We start from the raw sequence: 18,636 nt of genomic DNA on the forward strand, positions 1-18,636 counted from the left end.
CAACTCTGACACTTTTTTTTCTTCTATTTTTGCCTCTTATGCAGAGACCGCGGAAAGCTACAGCAGCTCCATAACCAAGTTATGTTTGAACAACAACTCCAGCCTCCATCTTCAAACCCTTCGACAAAGGATGTGCCGCCTACCTCGGTTGTTCAGAATTCATCCACGAGTGCCCAATCTTACATGTTTGCTCGTCCACTTCAGTTTCTGACCAGCCCAGAATTTCCAAACAATACACCAATATCTAAATACCCAGCATCCACACCCAGCACCTTGTCACAGCCTAAACCATGGACACCTAGCACAGAAACTTCCCCAGAATTATATCCTGACGCTGTGCCATCTTTAGCCAAAATGGAGCCATCATCTTACACCCCTACAGAATTATATTTTTCTTCACCACCACCTTCAACACAGATGGTCAAGAATCATTTCCAAGCACAAACTGTATCTCCTACTCCTGTGTCCCCTCCAAGGATTCAAAATTCTGTTGCATTTCTAAGTTCTGTTCTTCCATCGCTGCCTCCTACACCTGTATCAACAAATGCAATGGGTCTTCCTAAAAGTACATCTTTGTAAGTAAAAAAAACTAAACATAATTGTACCCATTTTTACTTCTTCTATTTTATTTCTCTGTGTGAATTTGTTAACATAGTTCCATGTAAGTTCAGTGGATGAATAAAATCAATTAGCGATAAACTTAATATTTAACATTTAATATATTATTAATTTTAACCCTGCACACTTAGTGGAAGCATTGCTAATAAAAATCCTTGGCTAATATACAACTCAGCAAAGTTTCTCAAGTTAGTAAATAGCAATTGTTGAGTAACTTTTATGCAATACAAACAAAAGGCATTTGGCCCAGTAAACTGAGCTAAAAGATCATACTTCGTCAAGAGTTCATTGTTTAGTCCTGTAAATGTAAATGACGATATTGACATGATTTTTTATTTGTTCAGTCCTAATTCTCTTGTTCATAGGTCTTTTCCTGGAACCACAAAGAAAAATTCCAAGTCAGTGAGATTTAGCTCACATAGTCAAATACGTGAGAACAAAGATTTTGTTGTACGTGAATTAGAAAGAAAGCTTTCCTTTAGAGATGAATTATCTCAACCCAGCCCACGACAACAGGTAAGAATATATTGAAAAATTTTTCAATTACACAGCACATTATGTGTTTGAATGCAACTATAAATTGCCAAATTAGGAGTTTTATATCACCCTTTACATCTGTTTAATAGTTTAGATAATTGTTCAAGTTTCTAAATGTTGGGCCAAAATAACCTAATTGCCAAACATTCTCCAGCTCAGCTATTTTCCCAGATTGTGTGTTTTGCCCTACATTTAGCGATTCCCATGTCAAACTTCTACCATTCCCATAAAGTAAATTGATAAAGCATTTGTGAGTGCCTTTTGGAAAGCTAGCGACTTCTGATATAGCTTGTGTTGGTCTGCAATTCTCTATGTTCTAAGTACTGATTTCTCATTGTAATAACATTAAATAGGAATATAAAATCTCCAACTTTGAGCAGAGGCTAATGAATGAAATCGAGTTCCGTTTGGAGCGCACCCCAGTGGATGAATCAGATGATGATATTCAGCATGATGAAATACCGACGGGAAAGTGCATTGCCCCAATATTTGACAGAAGGTTGAAGCATTTCCGTGTGGTGGAAGGAACGCCCGTTACATTTACATGCAAAGTAGTTGGGATTCCAATACCTAAGGTAAATCATAGTTAAAGGGACACTCCAGGCACCCAGACCACTTCTGCCCATTGGAGTGGTCTGTGTGCCAACTCCCACTACCCTTGACCCTGCAACTGTAAAGATTGCAGTTTTCATAAACTGCAATAATTACCTTGCCGGGTTAAGTCCTCCCCTAGTGGCTGTCCACTAGACAGCCACTAGAGGGCACTTCCTGGTCTATAGCACAGGTTTTGTTTTTGTGAGGACCTCCAGCGTCGCTAAAATCCCCATAGGAAAGCATTGACAGCATGGAGAGGTCTAAGGCACGTGCGCGGCATTGCCGCGCATGTGCATTATGTCTCCCAGCCGGTGGGCAGGATCAGTCTCCCCCGCCGGCTAACGTGATGAAGGGGAGGAGCGGCAGCGGAGGAAGAAGCAGCGACATGTCGCTGCCTCTGGTAAGTGACTGAAGGGGTTTTCACCCCTTCAGCAACCGGGGATGGGAGGTGTGAGGGAGAGGGGACCTGCAGTGCCAGGAAAACGGATTGTTTTCCTGGCCCTGGAGAGTCCCTTTAACAAAAGTAATTTTAATGACTCTCAATGTACCCCTGTAATTTACTGAGGCATGAGAAACATTTTAAGTGTTTTACTTAGTATTTACCCTGACACTGTCCCATATAAGCTATGGCTAACCGGCATTCAGCCATGAATGTAGAGCAGTACTGGTACCTATATTAGGACAATAATATAATATATGTAAGGTCCTGGTTGTTTATCGGGCAATGGTCTATCTGCAATTGGGTGGTCTCTGTGCCCTGGTTAAGAAATGTAATGTTATGCAATTGCTCATCAACCATTCAGATTATTAAAACTACTACATTACCTTTTACTTTACCTGGTGAAATGTATCTTATATTTGAGAGAATGGATGACAGCCCGGTTCATTGTTCTGTCCACTGTTTTTGGGACTATCCCACCTTCCCAGTTCTCTTTTTTAAAGAATCAGTCACCAGTTATGACACAATGTATCCTATCCTTAAAGAGACACTATAGGTACCCAGACCAAGTCATCCCTTAGAAGTGCCTCCAGTGGCAATCAATCAGACTTAATCAAGATAAACTCAAGCAGAAAGTCAACTTCTAATGGGTAGTCAATGAATTCTGTAATAGCTTCAAATACTTCAAGCAACGACAATGCATGTGCTACTGAACCACGTTGATTTTACAGGTGAGTTTAAACAGACATGATAAGTAACGTGGCATAACCCGTTCAGTTAGGCTAAAAGAAAGATTAATGTCTGTTAAGCTGAACCATTTACACATCCCAGTATCTGTTAACCCCCCCCCCCCCAAAAAAAACAAAAAAACAGTTGAACTAACTAATGAATATCTGAGGTGATATTTTTGGTCCTCGAAATACGCAACATCATTTGTAATTGCACAACAAACAGTGCCTTGTTGAAAATATAAAATGTGATAACACATTTAAAAATAAGTGACATCATACACATCTGTATACCAAGGCAGAAACCAGACATGTATGGCGATAGAAGGAATCAACAGGATTCATTAATTTACTGATCTATGCATTTTTGTATAATTCTGTGCAATATATAAATATTTTCCACAACAAATCCCTCTTAGGCAAAGGAATGCCCCAAATTAATTCTGTTATGTTTATTTATACCAGTACTAGATCATCTCTCTTATTATAGATCACCAGTCCAGAGTATATCAGTATACCCACTAGACATTCAGTTTCAAATGAATAGTTTTGGGCGATCAACGATTGGTCTGAAATCCACAACTTAAAAATGCCATATGAACTTATCACGTAACAAACGAGAACTCAATGGACCAGCCATTTTGCTTGTTTTGGAGTTCCATTGATTTTTTTTTCACAGATCAAATGAAAAGTGACCGACAGAGGGAAAAAGAGAAGAAGCTGTAAACATAGTCTATATATTTCCAAACAGATTTCTTCAAAACACTTTGACTTTAGCTACTGAGGGAGTCAGACCAGCTGTGATTGTGTGTTTTACCATTGCTGTGCCTGTGTCGAAGCCTGGATCATTGATTTCTAGTGTGAGATGGGTGATGTGGTTAGGTTACTGCTCTACCTAGCCAATGCCAATGCCTCTTACACCAACTTTGATTCACTGATTTAGAATTAACTCAATAATTACCAGATTTTACTAATTACATGACGTAAAGTCATGATTTTATAAAGGACACGGAGGCTCATATTATGCTTATCTCCTTCTTTATTATACCTCAGCAGCAAAGAGAAGGTATAAGACATTCATAGAAAAAAACTAGAACAAGTTCTCAAAGAGTTAACACAACATTATACCCTTAACAAATGGGAACAGTCCACATATCCATAACCACCCATGTGACCTTTCCTCTCCCTCTTTCTTTGGTCATGCCGAAGCTTAATCACTATAAACTTGAGTAGAACAACTGGAACAACATATCCGGTGTGTCGAGCTCCATATAAACGGAACTGTTGAACTTATCCACGTGAACTGTGATGATAACTGGTCATCCAAGGCGTCGACTGTTGCGCATCAAGCTGAAATGGGATAGAGAAAATTGTAAAATGTGGTCTAGAGACTGTTTGTCACAGTGATGGTGGCTAATTCTTACTATACGCGTTATTGTCTACAGACTAAATTGCATGCTGTATGTGCTACTGTATGTAATATATCTCTATCATACATAATCAAATTGAATCTAGACAAAAACCCAACGATGACTTTCAATTCTAAGACTTACCGGGTGGGAATTCAACTCTTTTCTTTTAGCTGGAAGAAAAATGAGATACCTACCGGGTGGGCTAATATTCGCCTCCGTGTCCTTTATAAAATCATGACTTTACGTCATGTAATTAGTAAAATCTGGTAATTTTATTAAAGGACACGGAGGCTCATATTATGCTAGTTCAAAGCTGTGCAATGACTGTCGATGATACATGGTCTGTAGGGTGAAAATTACTAAATATACATAAAGGAATATACAAAATCTAGCAAATCCAAACAGAAACTCCTCTGAACTAGAGAGAGCTAAATTGGGTAATACTTAGCTGAGGCAGCAGCAAAGAAAGAGGGAGAGGAAAGGTCACATGGGTGGTTATGGATATGTGGACTGTTCCCATTGGTTAAGGGTATTGTGGCGAAACCAACCTCGCCACTGGGCCCTGGAGAAGCCTGTTTGCTAGCCTCCTACCTACTGACTATGGCCCCTGGGTTATTTGGGGCATATTGTACTGTATATTGCTGCTACTGGCCTTTTTAACAGCATCTATGGACACAATGGGACTTTTGGGACTACTGTCCCTTTAAGACTGTGAAGCATATTCTAGTGTACTGCCTGTAATATTATATATGTATTTATATATGTGTTAAGTTTATCCTGGGTGATTTGTATGCAGCATTCATCTGATTGTTCGGTAGAATCACTCCATTCAGTATATTGAGTGAAACTACCGAACAACCAGACCACCCAGGAATGAGTGTGCCTCCAATTACCGTTTGCAACAATGTTGCAAACGGGTAATTGGCAATCAGTGCAGTGTGGTCTGTGTCCTCTGGGTGGCCGCCATTCGACAGCCGAACACGTGGCGGCGGCTATCTTAAACTACCGAACAGCGGTGTTTTGCCGTCGAGTGTCTGGAACTGAAATCGGACACTCGACTAGGCAAACACCGCTGAGACCTCCAGACTTCCAGGATTTCGTGGGGAAACTACCGAACGTCCCGCCGTTCGGTAGAAAGAAACTCACGAACTAGGGGATTCATGCGAATTCCCCTTAGTCTCTATAACACCAGTAATTCGTCTGTTTCATTCCCTTTTCTGTGACCGACCGCAGGGCCAAAATGCATGGAACTGTTTTCGGATACTTTACCCATGCGGTCGGTCAAATCTTTGGAACCCCATATCTCCCGAACTGTTCATCCGAATGACTTGAATTTTGGATATGTTTCCCCCCTGAATAAGGGCTATCCAGCGATGCTGGATTTAAAGGTGTACCCCCTGTTTTTGGGGTACATCCAGAACTTGGCTGGAAAAGTGTACCGGATAATTGGGTTTAATGTTATCTGAGGGGAGGGGATGTGTGGGCTGAACCATGTATGTGATTGGTTATTTTATGCCTCCCCCTGGGTGTGGCCTGTATGTGTATTATTGTAATAAAAGCCAGGCTGGATGAGCCAGTCCAGAGTTCCTGTTTTACCCTCAAAGTGATGTGTCGTCTCATTATTGGGGGAAGGATTTATTGCATGCTGTTCCAGTTGACTGCTAGGAGTACAAGCCTATTCGTATGGTTCCTATTCAATGGTCTACAGCATTCATATGCTTGAGAAGGTTCATATGCTGCATCGGTTCGGTTATTGTGGTGTCTGCCAGAGTGCTTGGAGTCCTCAGGAAGCACTAGGAGCATCCATTAACGGAGGTACTCAGTCGGGGTGCCAGGCAATCCGTTACATTGGTGGCAGCGGTGGGATGGCGTCCTAGTGCGAGGTAAAGCAGCTCGGAGACACAGTTCGTTTGGATTACAAATTGAGGGCAACGCTAGCAGTCGTGCAGCGCCCCTGGGAGCAGACAAGTATGGAAGGTTCTGGCTCTGGAGATGATTGGCTGGCCGAGGTGAGGCAGCGAGTGGCCGAGTATGGGGATGATATACCCATGGAGACACGCCGGGTGATCTGGAACCAGGTCATGGCCGAGCGAAACACAAGGCTGGACCGAGAATTCCGGCTGGCGAAAGAGAGGAAGTATGCTCAGCAGCAGGAGCGTTACAGCAGCCGAGTAGAGGCTGCATCCAAGGAGGTTAGCCGTCTTTCCCTGAGGCGGCGGGAGGAACCCGAAGTGGGGGTCCTCATAGACTGGTCCTGTGAGGAACCACAACAGGCAGGTAGAGATGGGACCAAGGTCTCTCCACCGGGCCCACCGGGATGCTGGGCAGCTGGCCCAGATCCCCAGCAGCAGCCAGAGTTGTCAGGTGGGGAAGCAGGTGGCCCTTACTCACAAATTTTGAGGGGCCTCACGGATTGGTCCTGGGAAGACCCACAGATGGCAGGTGGAGATGGGACTGCGGTCTCTCTACCGGCCCTACAGGGATGCTGGGCAGTCGGCCCAGATCCCCAGCGGCAGTGTGCGTTACAGGGAGCTGAAGGTGCCGTTCTTGCTCCCCAGCGGCAGTCTACGGTTCAGGGAGAGGAGCCTGTTATCTCCTCTCCCCAGCGGCTGAAGGTGTGTAAGGGAGAGGAGTTTGTTATTCCCTCTCCCCAGCGGCAGCGCAGCTCACCAAGGGGAGACAGTAAGCCCCTCACCAGCGCAGATGGGACCGTGGTCTCTGCGCCCTGCCTACAGGGAGTACATAGGGTCAGCCCTGCTCCCCAGCGGCTGAAAGTGTGTAAGGGAGAGGAGTTGGTTACCCCCGCTCCCCAGCGGCAGCTTAGCACACCAAGGGGAGACAGTAAGCCCCACACCAGCACAGATGGGACCGTGGTCTCTGCGCCCAAGTTACAGGGAGCTGAAGGGGCCGTCCTCCCTCCCCAGCGGCAGTGTGATTTGTTGGGAATTGGGAGCCCAGTCTCCATTCCCCAGCGGCACAGTATCCAGCAGGGAATAGAGAGCCCAGCTTCCTTTCCCCAACAGCAGGACTCTGTGTTGGGAGGAGAGACAGTCGGTCTCCCTCCGCAGAGACTGGAAGTATGTATGGGAGAGGAGATTGTTACCACCTCTCCCCAGCAGCGGATCATTAATGTACAGGGAATAGAGAGCCCAGTCTCCATTCCCCAGTGGCAGAGTGTTCTAATGGGAGAGGAGCTGGTTACCACCTCTCCCCAGCGGCAGCTTAATGTACCAGGGGGAGACTGTAAGCCCCACAACTGTGCAGATGGGACCGTGGTCTCTGCACCTACAGCACAGGGTGTAAGGACAGTCAGTCCTGTCCCCCAGCAACAAGGCTGCTTAGCCAAAGGGGAGACAGTCGGTCTCCCCCTCCAACAGCGGAGCTATGTGTCCAAAGGGGAGACAATCGGTCCCCAGCAGCAGAGCTGCGCAGCTAAAGGGGAGACAGTCGGTCTCCAGCAACCAGGCTCCAATCAGACTACTCCCGTAGTAGTGCTGGCACCAGGGCAGAGTACCGCTGGTCTCTGCCCACTCAGCAACCCACCAAAACAGCCTACCAGTCCCCCACACAGCCGTGGTGAGGCACCTGGACCTGGACAAGTTTTTCCATTACTCAGGTGTAGTAACCATTTATTGTGGGTGGGCTGTACTGCTGTTTCTGTTTTGTGGGTGGGCTGCTGGACTAACAAGGGCACTGACCGGCAAGAGGTCAGGTACCCTGTTAGTCTGTTTGGAAAAAGGGAGAAATGTGGCGAAACCAACCTCGCCACTGGGCCCTGGAGAAGCCTGTTTGCTAGCCTCCTACCTACTGACTATGGCCCCTGGGTTATTTGGGGCATATTGTACTGTATATTGTTGCTACTGGCCCTTTTAACAGCATCTATGGACACATTGGGACTTTTGGGACTACTGTCCCTTTAAGACTGTGAAGCATATTCTAGTGTACTGCCTGTAATATTATATATGTATTTATATATGTGTTAAGTTTATCCTGGGTGATTTGTATGCAGCATTCATCTGATTGTTCGGTAGAATCACTCCATTCAGTATATTGAGTGAAACTACCGAACAACCAGACCACCCAGGAATGAGTGTGCCTCCAATTACCGTTTGCAACAATGTTGCAAACGGGTAATTGGCAATCAGTGCAGTGTGGTCTGTGTCCTCTGGGTGGCCGCCATTCGGGAGCCGAACACGTGGCGGCGGCCATCTTAAACTACCGAACAGCGGTGTTTTGCCGTCGAGTGTCTGGAACTGAAATCGGACACTCGACTAGGCAAACACCGCTGAGACCTCCAGACTTCCAGGATTTCGTGGGGAAACTACCGAACGGCCCGCCGTTCGGTAGAAAGAAACTCACGAACTAGGGGATTCATGCGAATTCCCCTTAGTCTCTATAACACCAGTAATTCGTCTGTTTCATTCCCTTTTCTGTGACCGACCACAGGGCCAAAATGCATGGAACTGTTTTCGGATACTTTACCCATGCGGTCGGTCAAATCTTTGGAACCCCATATCTCCCGAACTGTTCATCCGAATGACTTGAATTTTGGATATGTTTCCCTCCTGAATAAGGGCTAAAGGTGTACCCCCTGTTTTTGGGGTACATCCAGAACTTGGCTGGAAAAGTGTACCGGATAATTGGGTTTAATGTTATCTGAGGGGAGGGGATGTGTTGGCTGAACCAAGTATGTGATTGGTTATTTTATGCCTCCCCCTGGGTGTGGCCTGTATGTGTATTATTGTAATAAAAGCCAGGCTGGATGAGCCAGTCGAGAGTTCCTGTTTTACCCTCAAAGTGATGTGTCGTCTCATTATTGGGGGAAGGATTTATTGCATGCTGTTCCAGTTGACTGCTAGGAGTACAAGCCTATTCGTATGGTTCCTATTCAATGGTCTACAGCATTCATATGCTTGAGAAGGTTCATATGCTGCATCGGTTCGGTGATTGTGGTGTCTGCCAGAGTGCTTGGAGTCCTCAGGAAGCACTAGGAGCATCCATTAACGGAGGTACTCAGTCGGGGTGCCAGGCGATCCGTTACAGGTATAATGTTGTGTTAACCCTTTGAGAACTTGTTCTAGTTTTTTTCTATGAATGTCTTATACCTTTTCTTTGCTGCTGAGGTATAATAAAGAAAGAGATAAGCATAATATGAGCCTCTGTGTCTTTTAATAAAATTTGTGATTTTCTTTTAATTTCTTGTTTGTTTTTTAAATCCCCTTTTTCAAATTTAAATTACTCCTGCTGCTTTTGCTCTACTTTTTCATTAATTTACAAGATTGTAAAAGCAAAAACAATCTCAGGTAATATTTTTTAATACCGATGTAAAAATATAATTATGACAACTCAGAATTGACATTCCAAAATGCCTCATATTGCATCATTTTGGTTTGTCTAAAATGTTTTTCCCAAAATTAAATTTGTCTAAACTGAAACATGGTTGAAATTTGTTTTTTCTAAACCAACATTTTTTCCCGAACAAATTTTTTCTGATGAACCAAGTTTTTTGTCATGCACAAGTCTTAATCGTAACTGAAACAAACCAGGGGACTCTAGAATCGTTTTTTTGAGCAAGGCAAGCACTTCTGTCAAAAACATATTTGAACTATGTTATTCTTATTTTCCCAGGTGTATTGGTTTAAAGACGGCAAACAGATCTCAAAGAAAAATGAACACTGCAAGATGAGTAGAGAAGGGGATGGAACGTGCTCGCTACACATTGAATTTGCCACTAACGATGATGATGGGAACTATACAATCATGGCGGCCAATCCACAGGTGATATTACACAAAATGATCAATGCTTATTTTATGCTCACTGCTGAGTAAAAATTAATTAAATGTAACATTTGACTGCGATATTCTGCTAGCAAAAACAACTTTGCTTTGACTTACACAGGATCCATTATTTCTATAGATACCAGTGGTAGGCAACCTTTAGTGCTCCAGATGTGGTGGACTACATCTCTCATAATGCTCTTACAGCCATAATGCTGGCAAAGCATCAGTAGAGATGCAGTACACAACATCTGGAGTGTCGTAGGTTGCATTTCTCTGATCTAGATTGTGCTGTTACTGTAGGTTTCCTTGGATCAGTAGGTTTAATGGGTTTCTGGGCCGTGGTAATGTCAAGGCACTGCCAAACACTTTCCTTAATGCTGTATCTCAATAGGCGATTGTTCACCAAAGCACTACCTCCTCAAACACTTGTACTCTGCCATTTACACCAGAACCCTTCTATCATCCCAACACATTTTCTCTGCCCATGCCAGAACTTCCATCTATGAACATTACTATCAGCAACCTCTCCATCATATGATCCACTTTCCATCTATTCTTCTCTAACCTGTCATACCAACACTAATTCCTTAATTATTGGCCCAGAAATCCCAGCACATACATTGTCAGTTTAGGAACCATTTTCTCCCAGAAACCATTCTCTTCATCTTAAGACCCCATGCCTTCAACAATACCCTTCATACATGCTAATAGAATCTGTTGCGCTCCAATACCCACTCTTTTCAAGCCCCCTCTCCTCCATATACCTCTCACATCAATATATGAGCTTTAATATATTGAATGGCAATTGCTTCTTTCTCCTAGAATGCTTCTCTCTCTGTCCTAATACTGGTTCCCTTTATAGCAAGCCAGCACCCCAGCACCTCATTGCTCCCATATATCTATGTCAGCTCATTTTCCTTTAATCTACAGCCACTTCCTCCTTCGAGGATCCTTACCTATATCTAGAAGCCCCTCTCCCTCCCATCACAACATTATTTTATTACCAAAAACCCAAAAAGAAACTGCACTCAATCCATAGATAGAAGCCTGGGTGCAACCAAACCTGGGGCCAGCACCAAGGCTCAAGAGGTCATTTGTAGTCACAGAAGAAAGAAAAGGGTCCAGGCACTCCAAGGCTTAGATAGGCAAATTGGAACTACAGTGGCCAGCAGCTAATGGACACTGTAGCTCCTATAAATCTGCCCATCTAAGCCTTGGATTGCTTGGACCTTTTTCTTTCTGTGACTACAAGCATTCTTTTGTTAGACACCCCTTCCATATCCCAATATCCTCTCTCTTCAAACATACTATTGTTAGTTCATGGCTCCACTACATCCATATGAGCTCCTTTCCTTTCTTTATTTTAGACCAGCATTGCCTCTCTTCATTACAGATCCCCACTTCTTACAGTGTCATATATTCTCTAGATTTTTTTTTACATTTTTTTTTAAAGGCCTGTCGTTGTTTTTTGTTTTTTTTTGTAAAATAGTTAATTAATCAAGGATACACATAAATCTGATTGTTATTTTAGAGCCAAGAAGGACGTTTCCCCTTTTTGTAGCATAACTGGCCATGGCTTCAAAAATGGTGGGGTTTTGTCTTCTTTTGGGTCAACAACATCAAAGGTGTTTTGAAGGTTATACTTGGACTTAAGTCATTTCCAACCTAGGTTAATATATAACTATGTAACTACCTGCTGCCAAACATAGTTATCACTCTCGCTCAATACCTCCTCCCTCTATTATATGTCATTTTAGATTTAACCTCTACACTACCACAGTTTAGTATCCGCACAGCACACTTCTCTCATATTAGAACCCTTACTGTCTTGGTACCCTAATCCTTTCATATAATGACCTATTCCGTTCAATATATCCTTCCTACATACATATCTCTTTCATACTGTCCTCTGCTCATATTAGAACCCTCACTGGTAAGTAGCAATCCTCCTATCTCTCTGCATTTGCTCCCCTGTTGTTACTATCATTTTTCATGTGAAAAAAGCAGCTGGCCCACGTAGTATTTGTCTTACATCAAGCTAACAGATGCTGCATACAGTGTCAGTATGTGGTCACATCAGAATGCCCACTGACCTGTCATGACCTTGTTCTTGATGTACCTGTCAGATTGCAGTCAGCATCATTTACCAGCGAAGTTCTATCTGATAGAGACACAGAGAGGAGATAAAGAACAAGAGGCTGTTTTGTGTAAGGGGGAAACTGCTGTTAAAGAAGCTTCAGACTTTTATTCTGCTTTGAAGACAGCACTGATTGCTGCACAGATAGAACCTATGTGATGTTTCTTAAATCTGCAGCCTATATTGTTTGGCCAATCTGTAGGTGATGTGCAGTAAAGTTCAATTTGTCTACTGGAATCATTTTTACATTTGAATTGACACTGTAGGCACCCAGACCACTTCATCCTGTCCTCTTAGCTCCAAGGCCAGACTGGGGAAAAAAGCAGCCTGAAAAATGATACACTGGCCTTCTAATGTATTGAGTCAGTAGTGTGCAGATATTACTCCAGTACCATTACCATCTCCCTTTCTCCTCCAGCTCCATCTCTCTACTTTTCCAGCTGCATGTTCTTTCCTCTCTCGGCTCCAGCTTCATATTCCTCCATCTGTTCCCTCCAGCTCTATCTGCCTCTCTCCCCCAGCTCCATCTCCATCTATCTCCCAAGGTCCATCACACTCTCACCCCTCCAGTTCTAGCTCCATCTCTATCTACCCTCAAGCTCCTTCTTCCTCCCTTTCTCCCGTCCTGCTCCATCTTCCTCTCCCCTCCATCGTCTTCTCTCCCCGCTAGCTCCCTCTCCCTTCCAGTTCTATCTTCCCTGGTCTCTCCCCTCCAGCTCCATCTTCCTTCCTCTCTGTCCTCAAGCTCCCCTTTCTCTCTCACTCCACTCCATTTCCTCCCACCACTCCCAGGTGCCTCTCTCCCCTCCAGCTACATCTTCCTCTTATTCCTCCAGCTTTATCTACCTCCCTCAGTACCCTCCAGCTACATCCTCCTCCAGCTCCATCCTTCTCCAGCTCCCTCTTATTCTCTACCCCCCAGTTCCCTCTTTCAAGCTTCCTCTCACCCTTCCAGGTGTAATTCCCCTTCCCCCCTGCAGAATAAACTGTTCGGCAACTTCACTTACCAAGTGTACCTGCCAACTGGGAGCTGCATCATGTTCTTCCCCTACTGCACTCGTAGTTCCCATGTGGTGTGATGCTGGAGGAAGTCTTACTGAGGATTGGAAGGAGCTTAAAATATCATTTCCTGCTCCCTCAGTAAGGCTTGTTGTTTTAGTGCACTGTGAAGGAGCTGGCCGGTGTTGTCAGGCAGATACCGACCAGCTCCTTCACAGACACTGCAGCTGAGCTCTCAATAATGATTGAAGGTGATCCACTATCCTGGGGCGGTCATCTGTAATTTTATGAAGCCCTTAGCTCCTCCCCTTCACATATCTTTGGCTGCGCAAAGTAACAACCCAGACTACAGCAGCCCTTCCAGCCCTGCTTAGCCCTGCCCTTAGAACTGCAATGTAAAACATCTGAGAGAGCCACTAGAGGTGCTCCCTATCATTTCACAGAGTTTAACTATGCACGAGGACATCCAGCTTCTTCATATCCCTCATAGAAAAGCATTCATTTTTGCCATGCATGCACATTAGGATCCCCCTATTGCTGATGTTGGAGGAGGCGGAGATGTAGCCAGCGCTGAGGGACCTCGGTGCTGAATTTAACACGTGCCTTCGGTCTACAGGATTATCTGACCTCCTACAATGTATCACAGCAATGTTGCCCATTTTTGGTGGGATAATTTTCTTTCCTCCTACATTTGTGTGCATCCTTGTAATGTTGTCTTCTGTGTCATAAAATGATTATATCACTTTGACATAGAATTGTAAGATAAATTGTTTTTGTAAAATCTAGTTTAGTTCTGATGATATTAATTATAATCAGCCATTAGGTGGCACTGTTTGCATTCATAAGTACTTTATTTTTTTCTTACAAGCAAGATATGAAATGGCCTTCCATTAAAAGGTTTTTTTTAAAAAGGGTTTTTTTGGGGGGAGGGAGGGTTGAAGTAACCTTGCTGGCACAGTCCACCTACCTTTAAAAAAAAAAAAAAAAAAAAAAAGAACGATGTAAGGACTAAACTCACCTGTGATCCTGTGGTGAGGCCATGTTTTCCATGCAGCTATACAAATAGAAATCCAGTCAGTATATCACACTACAATAAAGGTTGGTGGACAGAAAATAAACTCTCTGTAGAAAGTGACAAAAGAATGTGAAAAGTAATGTTCAATAAAAATACATGGCACACAAAAATAGGTTTGTGCTGTCCTAATTTTGTTTGCGGTGTATCTTTATTAAACATTAACTTGTTCTACTATTTGTGTTCTTTTGCCACATTCAATGGAGAGTTTCCTATCTTTCCACTCCCCTTTTTTGTTATTTTTTTTTTTATCTCTATAGCTGCAGTTGAAAAGGAGCCCCCCTCTTACTAAGTTGATTCCCACAAGGGTGTGGACATTTTAAAATAAGCACTTCTTGTCCAATAGACTAGAGAGGTAGCAGAGAGGCTGTCACGATTCGGGAACCTAACACGCTAACAGGTCACAGATAGTAAAGGGTGCAATACCGGGCCTTAGAATGACCGGGTTAAGCACACTAAGAATAGTCAGGAGACAAGCCAAGTAAAGGGAGACAGAAAACAGGAGAACGAGAAACAAGCCGAGGTCAAAGGAATGGAGAAAGCAGGAGAATCGGAATAACAAGCCAAATATTCGGTAACCAGAGAGAAGCACGAGCAAATTGCAATATAGGTATCATAAGACCACAACAGGGCACTGAGAGACAGGAAAGGTAAGTATTTAAATCCTGTGCTTAATTCTGATTGGATAACTTCCAATCAGACTTAACAATCACACGTGGGGGATATCTATACCTCCCACTGTGATTGTTGTGCTGTTGCTTTAACGCCGGGTCACGTGAGTGACCCCGGCGTTTAGATAAATGTACCGGCTCCCAGCGTGCAGCGTTATACATGCTGCCGCTTGGAGGAGAGGAGGAGGACGCGAGCAGCCCGTCAAGCAGAGATGACGCCGCTCGCCGACAGGTAGGGGAAGAGGGGACCGCGGGCGCCGACGGACCGAGGGTGCCCTGACATAACCCCCCCTCGAGGACCGCCCAGAGGGTGGAAAGCCGAAGGCTTCAAAGGAAACCACGCATGAAAGGAGCGGATCAAAGAGGGCGCGTCCAAATCAGAGACAGAAACCCAAGACCGCTCCTCAGGACCGTAACCCTTCCAATCAACCAGATACTGCAACCGACCACGAGAGAAACGAGAATCAAGGAGAGCAGCCACCTCGTACACGTCACTAGAGACCGCGCGGAGGGCATCGGAACGCCTGAGAGACCCAGAGAACCGATTACAGAGCAAGGGCTTCAAAAGGGAGGTGTGAAAAGTGTTAGGTATACGCATGGAAGGAGGCAATGCCAGGGAGTAGGACACAGGATTAATCCTACGCAATACCTTATAGGGACCAAGGTACCTGGGCACGAATTTCATCGAGGGAACCCTGAGGCGGAGATTCCTAGAGGACAACCAAACCCTATCACCCGGAGCATAAGAAGGAGCCGCGCACCTACGGTGATCAGCGAATCTCTTCTGATTAATCGCAGCACGAGAGAGAGCAGCATGGACCTGATCCCACATCTTCCGTAAGGAGGCGAGGTGCTCGTCCAAAGCGGGCATTCCCTTGTCGGAGAACACAACGGGAAGGACAGAGGGTTGGAACCCATAAGCCACCATAAAAGGACTTACGCCAGTAGAAGAATGAGTCACAGTATTCCTGGCAAATTCAGCCCAGGGAAGGAGATGAGACCAGTTGTCCTGGTGTGCATTCGTGAAGCAGCGTAAATACAACTCCACAGACTGATTTGCCCGTTCGGCAGCTCCATTAGATTGTGGATGATAGGAGGAAGTAAACGACAAGGAGACCCCCATCTCAGCACAAAAGCCCCTCCAAAACCGAGAGACAAATTGAGGACCCCTGTCGGATACGAAATCCTGTGGTATACCATGCAAGCGGAACACCTCTTTGGCAAACACCTGAGCCAACTGAACCGCAGAAGGTAACTTTTTAAGTGGAATAAAGTGCGCCATTTTGGAGAACCTATCAGTTACAGTCAAAATTACTGTCTGTCCATCAGATGAAGGAAGATCCATAATAAAATCCATGGATAAGTGTGTCCATGGTTTCTTGGGTACAGATAGGGGCATAAGGAGTCCCAGGGGTATAACATTAGGGGATTTACACTGTGTGTAGACACGACAAGCCTGCACATAATCCACCATGTCTTTTTTAAGTGAGGGCCACCAAAACTGTTGAAGGAGACCCTTGTATGTTTTGGTAACCCCTGGATGACCAGCAGTTTTGGCGTTGCGATATAAAGCTAATAACTTTTTTCTGTCTTTTACTTTCACGTATAGCTTACCAACAGGAGTCTCAGAGGGTGCTTGGGATTGGTATGTCTTGATACCATCAAGGAAAAGAGACAAAATAACCAAACGGGTAGCAGCTATTATATTAGATGTAGGCACAATGGGTTCAGGAGTGGAGGCAATCGAATCTAAACGTTCATACAGTCGGGAGATAGCATCAGCCTTGACATTGCGATATCCAGGCCTATAAGTGATGATGTACTGAAAGCGTGAGAGAAATAAAGACCATCTAGCCTGGCGAGAGGACAACCTTTTAGCATCTGCGATATAGGATAGATTCTTATGATCTGTTATAACCAGGATTTTGTGTCTAGCTCCATCTAATAAGTACCTCCATTCTTTAAAAGCCATCACTGTAGCCAATAATTCCCTGTTCCCGACGTCGTAATTATTTTCAGACTCAGACAACCATTTAGAAACGAAACAACAGGGAAGGAGGGGTTCGGTATACGATTGTCTTTGTGACAACACTGCACCTACACCTGATTCAGAAGCGTCTACTTCCATTACAAAGGGAAGGGAAGGATCAGGATGGTGTAACACAGGGGCAGTGGCAAATGCCTTTTTTAGAGTCTCGAAGGCCACAATAGCTTTAGGAGTCCAAACCCTGGGGTGTAAACCTTTTTTAGTCAGTTTAGTGATAGGGGAAATAATGGATGAAAAGTTTTTAACAAACTTCCTATAATAATTGGCAAACCCTATAAACCGCTGTATTGCCTTAAGTCCTTGGGGAAGGGGCCAAGACAGTATGGCTTCCAATTTAGAAGGATCCATGCTGAATCCCTGTTCAGAAATGACATACCCCAGGAATTGTACAGAAGTTTGGTCGAATAAGCATTTCTCTAACTTACAATAAAGACCGTTCTGCAACAACCTCCTAAGCACCATCCTTACATGAGTATGGTGTGACTTCAAATCTGAAGAATATACAAGTATGTCATCAAGGTAGACTACGGCACAGACATGCAGTAGATCTCTAAGGACATCGTTTATGAGGTCCTGAAATACAGCAGGAGCATTACACAATCCAAAAGGCATGACTAGATACTCGTAATGCCCACTACGTGTATTGAACGCTGTTTTCCATTCATCATTCTCCTTTATACGAACAAGGTTATAAGCCCCCCTGAGGTCTAGTTTAGTAAAATATCTAGAACCTTTAACACGATCAAACAAACAAGTGATGAGAGGGATCGGATAGGCATTTTTAATCGTTATTTTGTTTAGAGCCCTGTAATCTATACATGGCCTCAAATAGCCCTCCTTCTTAGCCACAAAAAAGAAACCAGCACCAGCTGGTTCTGATAAAACCTTTACTTACGGATTCCTGTATGTACTCCTCCATGACCTGGTTTTCTTTCTCAGAAAGAGGGTAGACCTTACCCCTAGGAGGCATAGTACCCGGTAACAGGTTTATGGCACAGTCATAGTCACGGTGTGGAGGTAGCTTATCTGCCTCCCTTTTTTCAAAAACCAATGCAAGGTCTGCATACAGAGAAGGGACAGAAACAGAAAGTGGTTTAGCCGTGGGCACCATGAGTAAACAAACAGGACATACATGGGCCATACAGTCTCGTTGACAAGAATCCCCCCAGGAGAGTTTATCTAAACAACCCCAATCAAGTACTGGGTTGTGTTTAACTAACCAGGGAAAACCCAGAACGATGGAAGCAGTAGGGGAGTCAATTATTTGGAAGGTTAACCCTTCCTTGTGCAAAGCACCCACAGACATAACTATTTCTTGGGTTTCATGGGTCACCAGAGGTTTCTCAAGTGGTCTACCATCTATGGCCTCAACGGCCAAGGGTGTGGCCTTTTGGATCAAAGTCAAGGCTGCAGTTTTTGCAAAGTTCTCATCCATAAGGTTGTCTGCCGCACCTGAATCGATCAAGGCTTTGGTTGTTATAGTGGTTTTATTGACCAAAAGCGAAACCGTAATAAATGGTCTAGAGATGGACACATGAGGGGACAAAGTCATAACACCCGAGGCCGACCCCTCTCTAGGCCTTAGGTGCTGAAGTTTCCCT

General features: G+C 44.3%; 1 protein-coding gene across 6 annotated transcripts in view; it reads left to right on the top strand.

The window, feature by feature from the left end:
• Positions 1–18,636, top strand: part of MYPN (myopalladin) — a 173,537-nt gene that overhangs the window by 141,615 nt on the left and 13,286 nt on the right. For 5 of the 6 annotated variants that reach the window (XM_063435064.1, XM_063435062.1, XM_063435066.1 and 2 more), the window contains 4 exons: positions 45–575; positions 963–1,134; positions 1,509–1,730; positions 9,957–10,106. In XM_063435064.1, coding sequence (XP_063291134.1) covers positions 45–575; positions 963–1,134; positions 1,509–1,730; positions 9,957–10,106 — 1,075 coding nt within the window. The remainder of the gene's footprint in view (positions 1–44; positions 576–962; positions 1,135–1,508; positions 1,731–9,956; positions 10,107–18,636) is intronic. The other variant, XM_063435063.1, reaches the window with a different exon arrangement.

Source organism: Pelobates fuscus, chromosome 10 (assembly GCF_036172605.1).
Source record: "Pelobates fuscus isolate aPelFus1 chromosome 10, aPelFus1.pri, whole genome shotgun sequence".
Classification (NCBI taxonomy): Eukaryota; Metazoa; Chordata; class Amphibia; order Anura; family Pelobatidae; genus Pelobates; species Pelobates fuscus.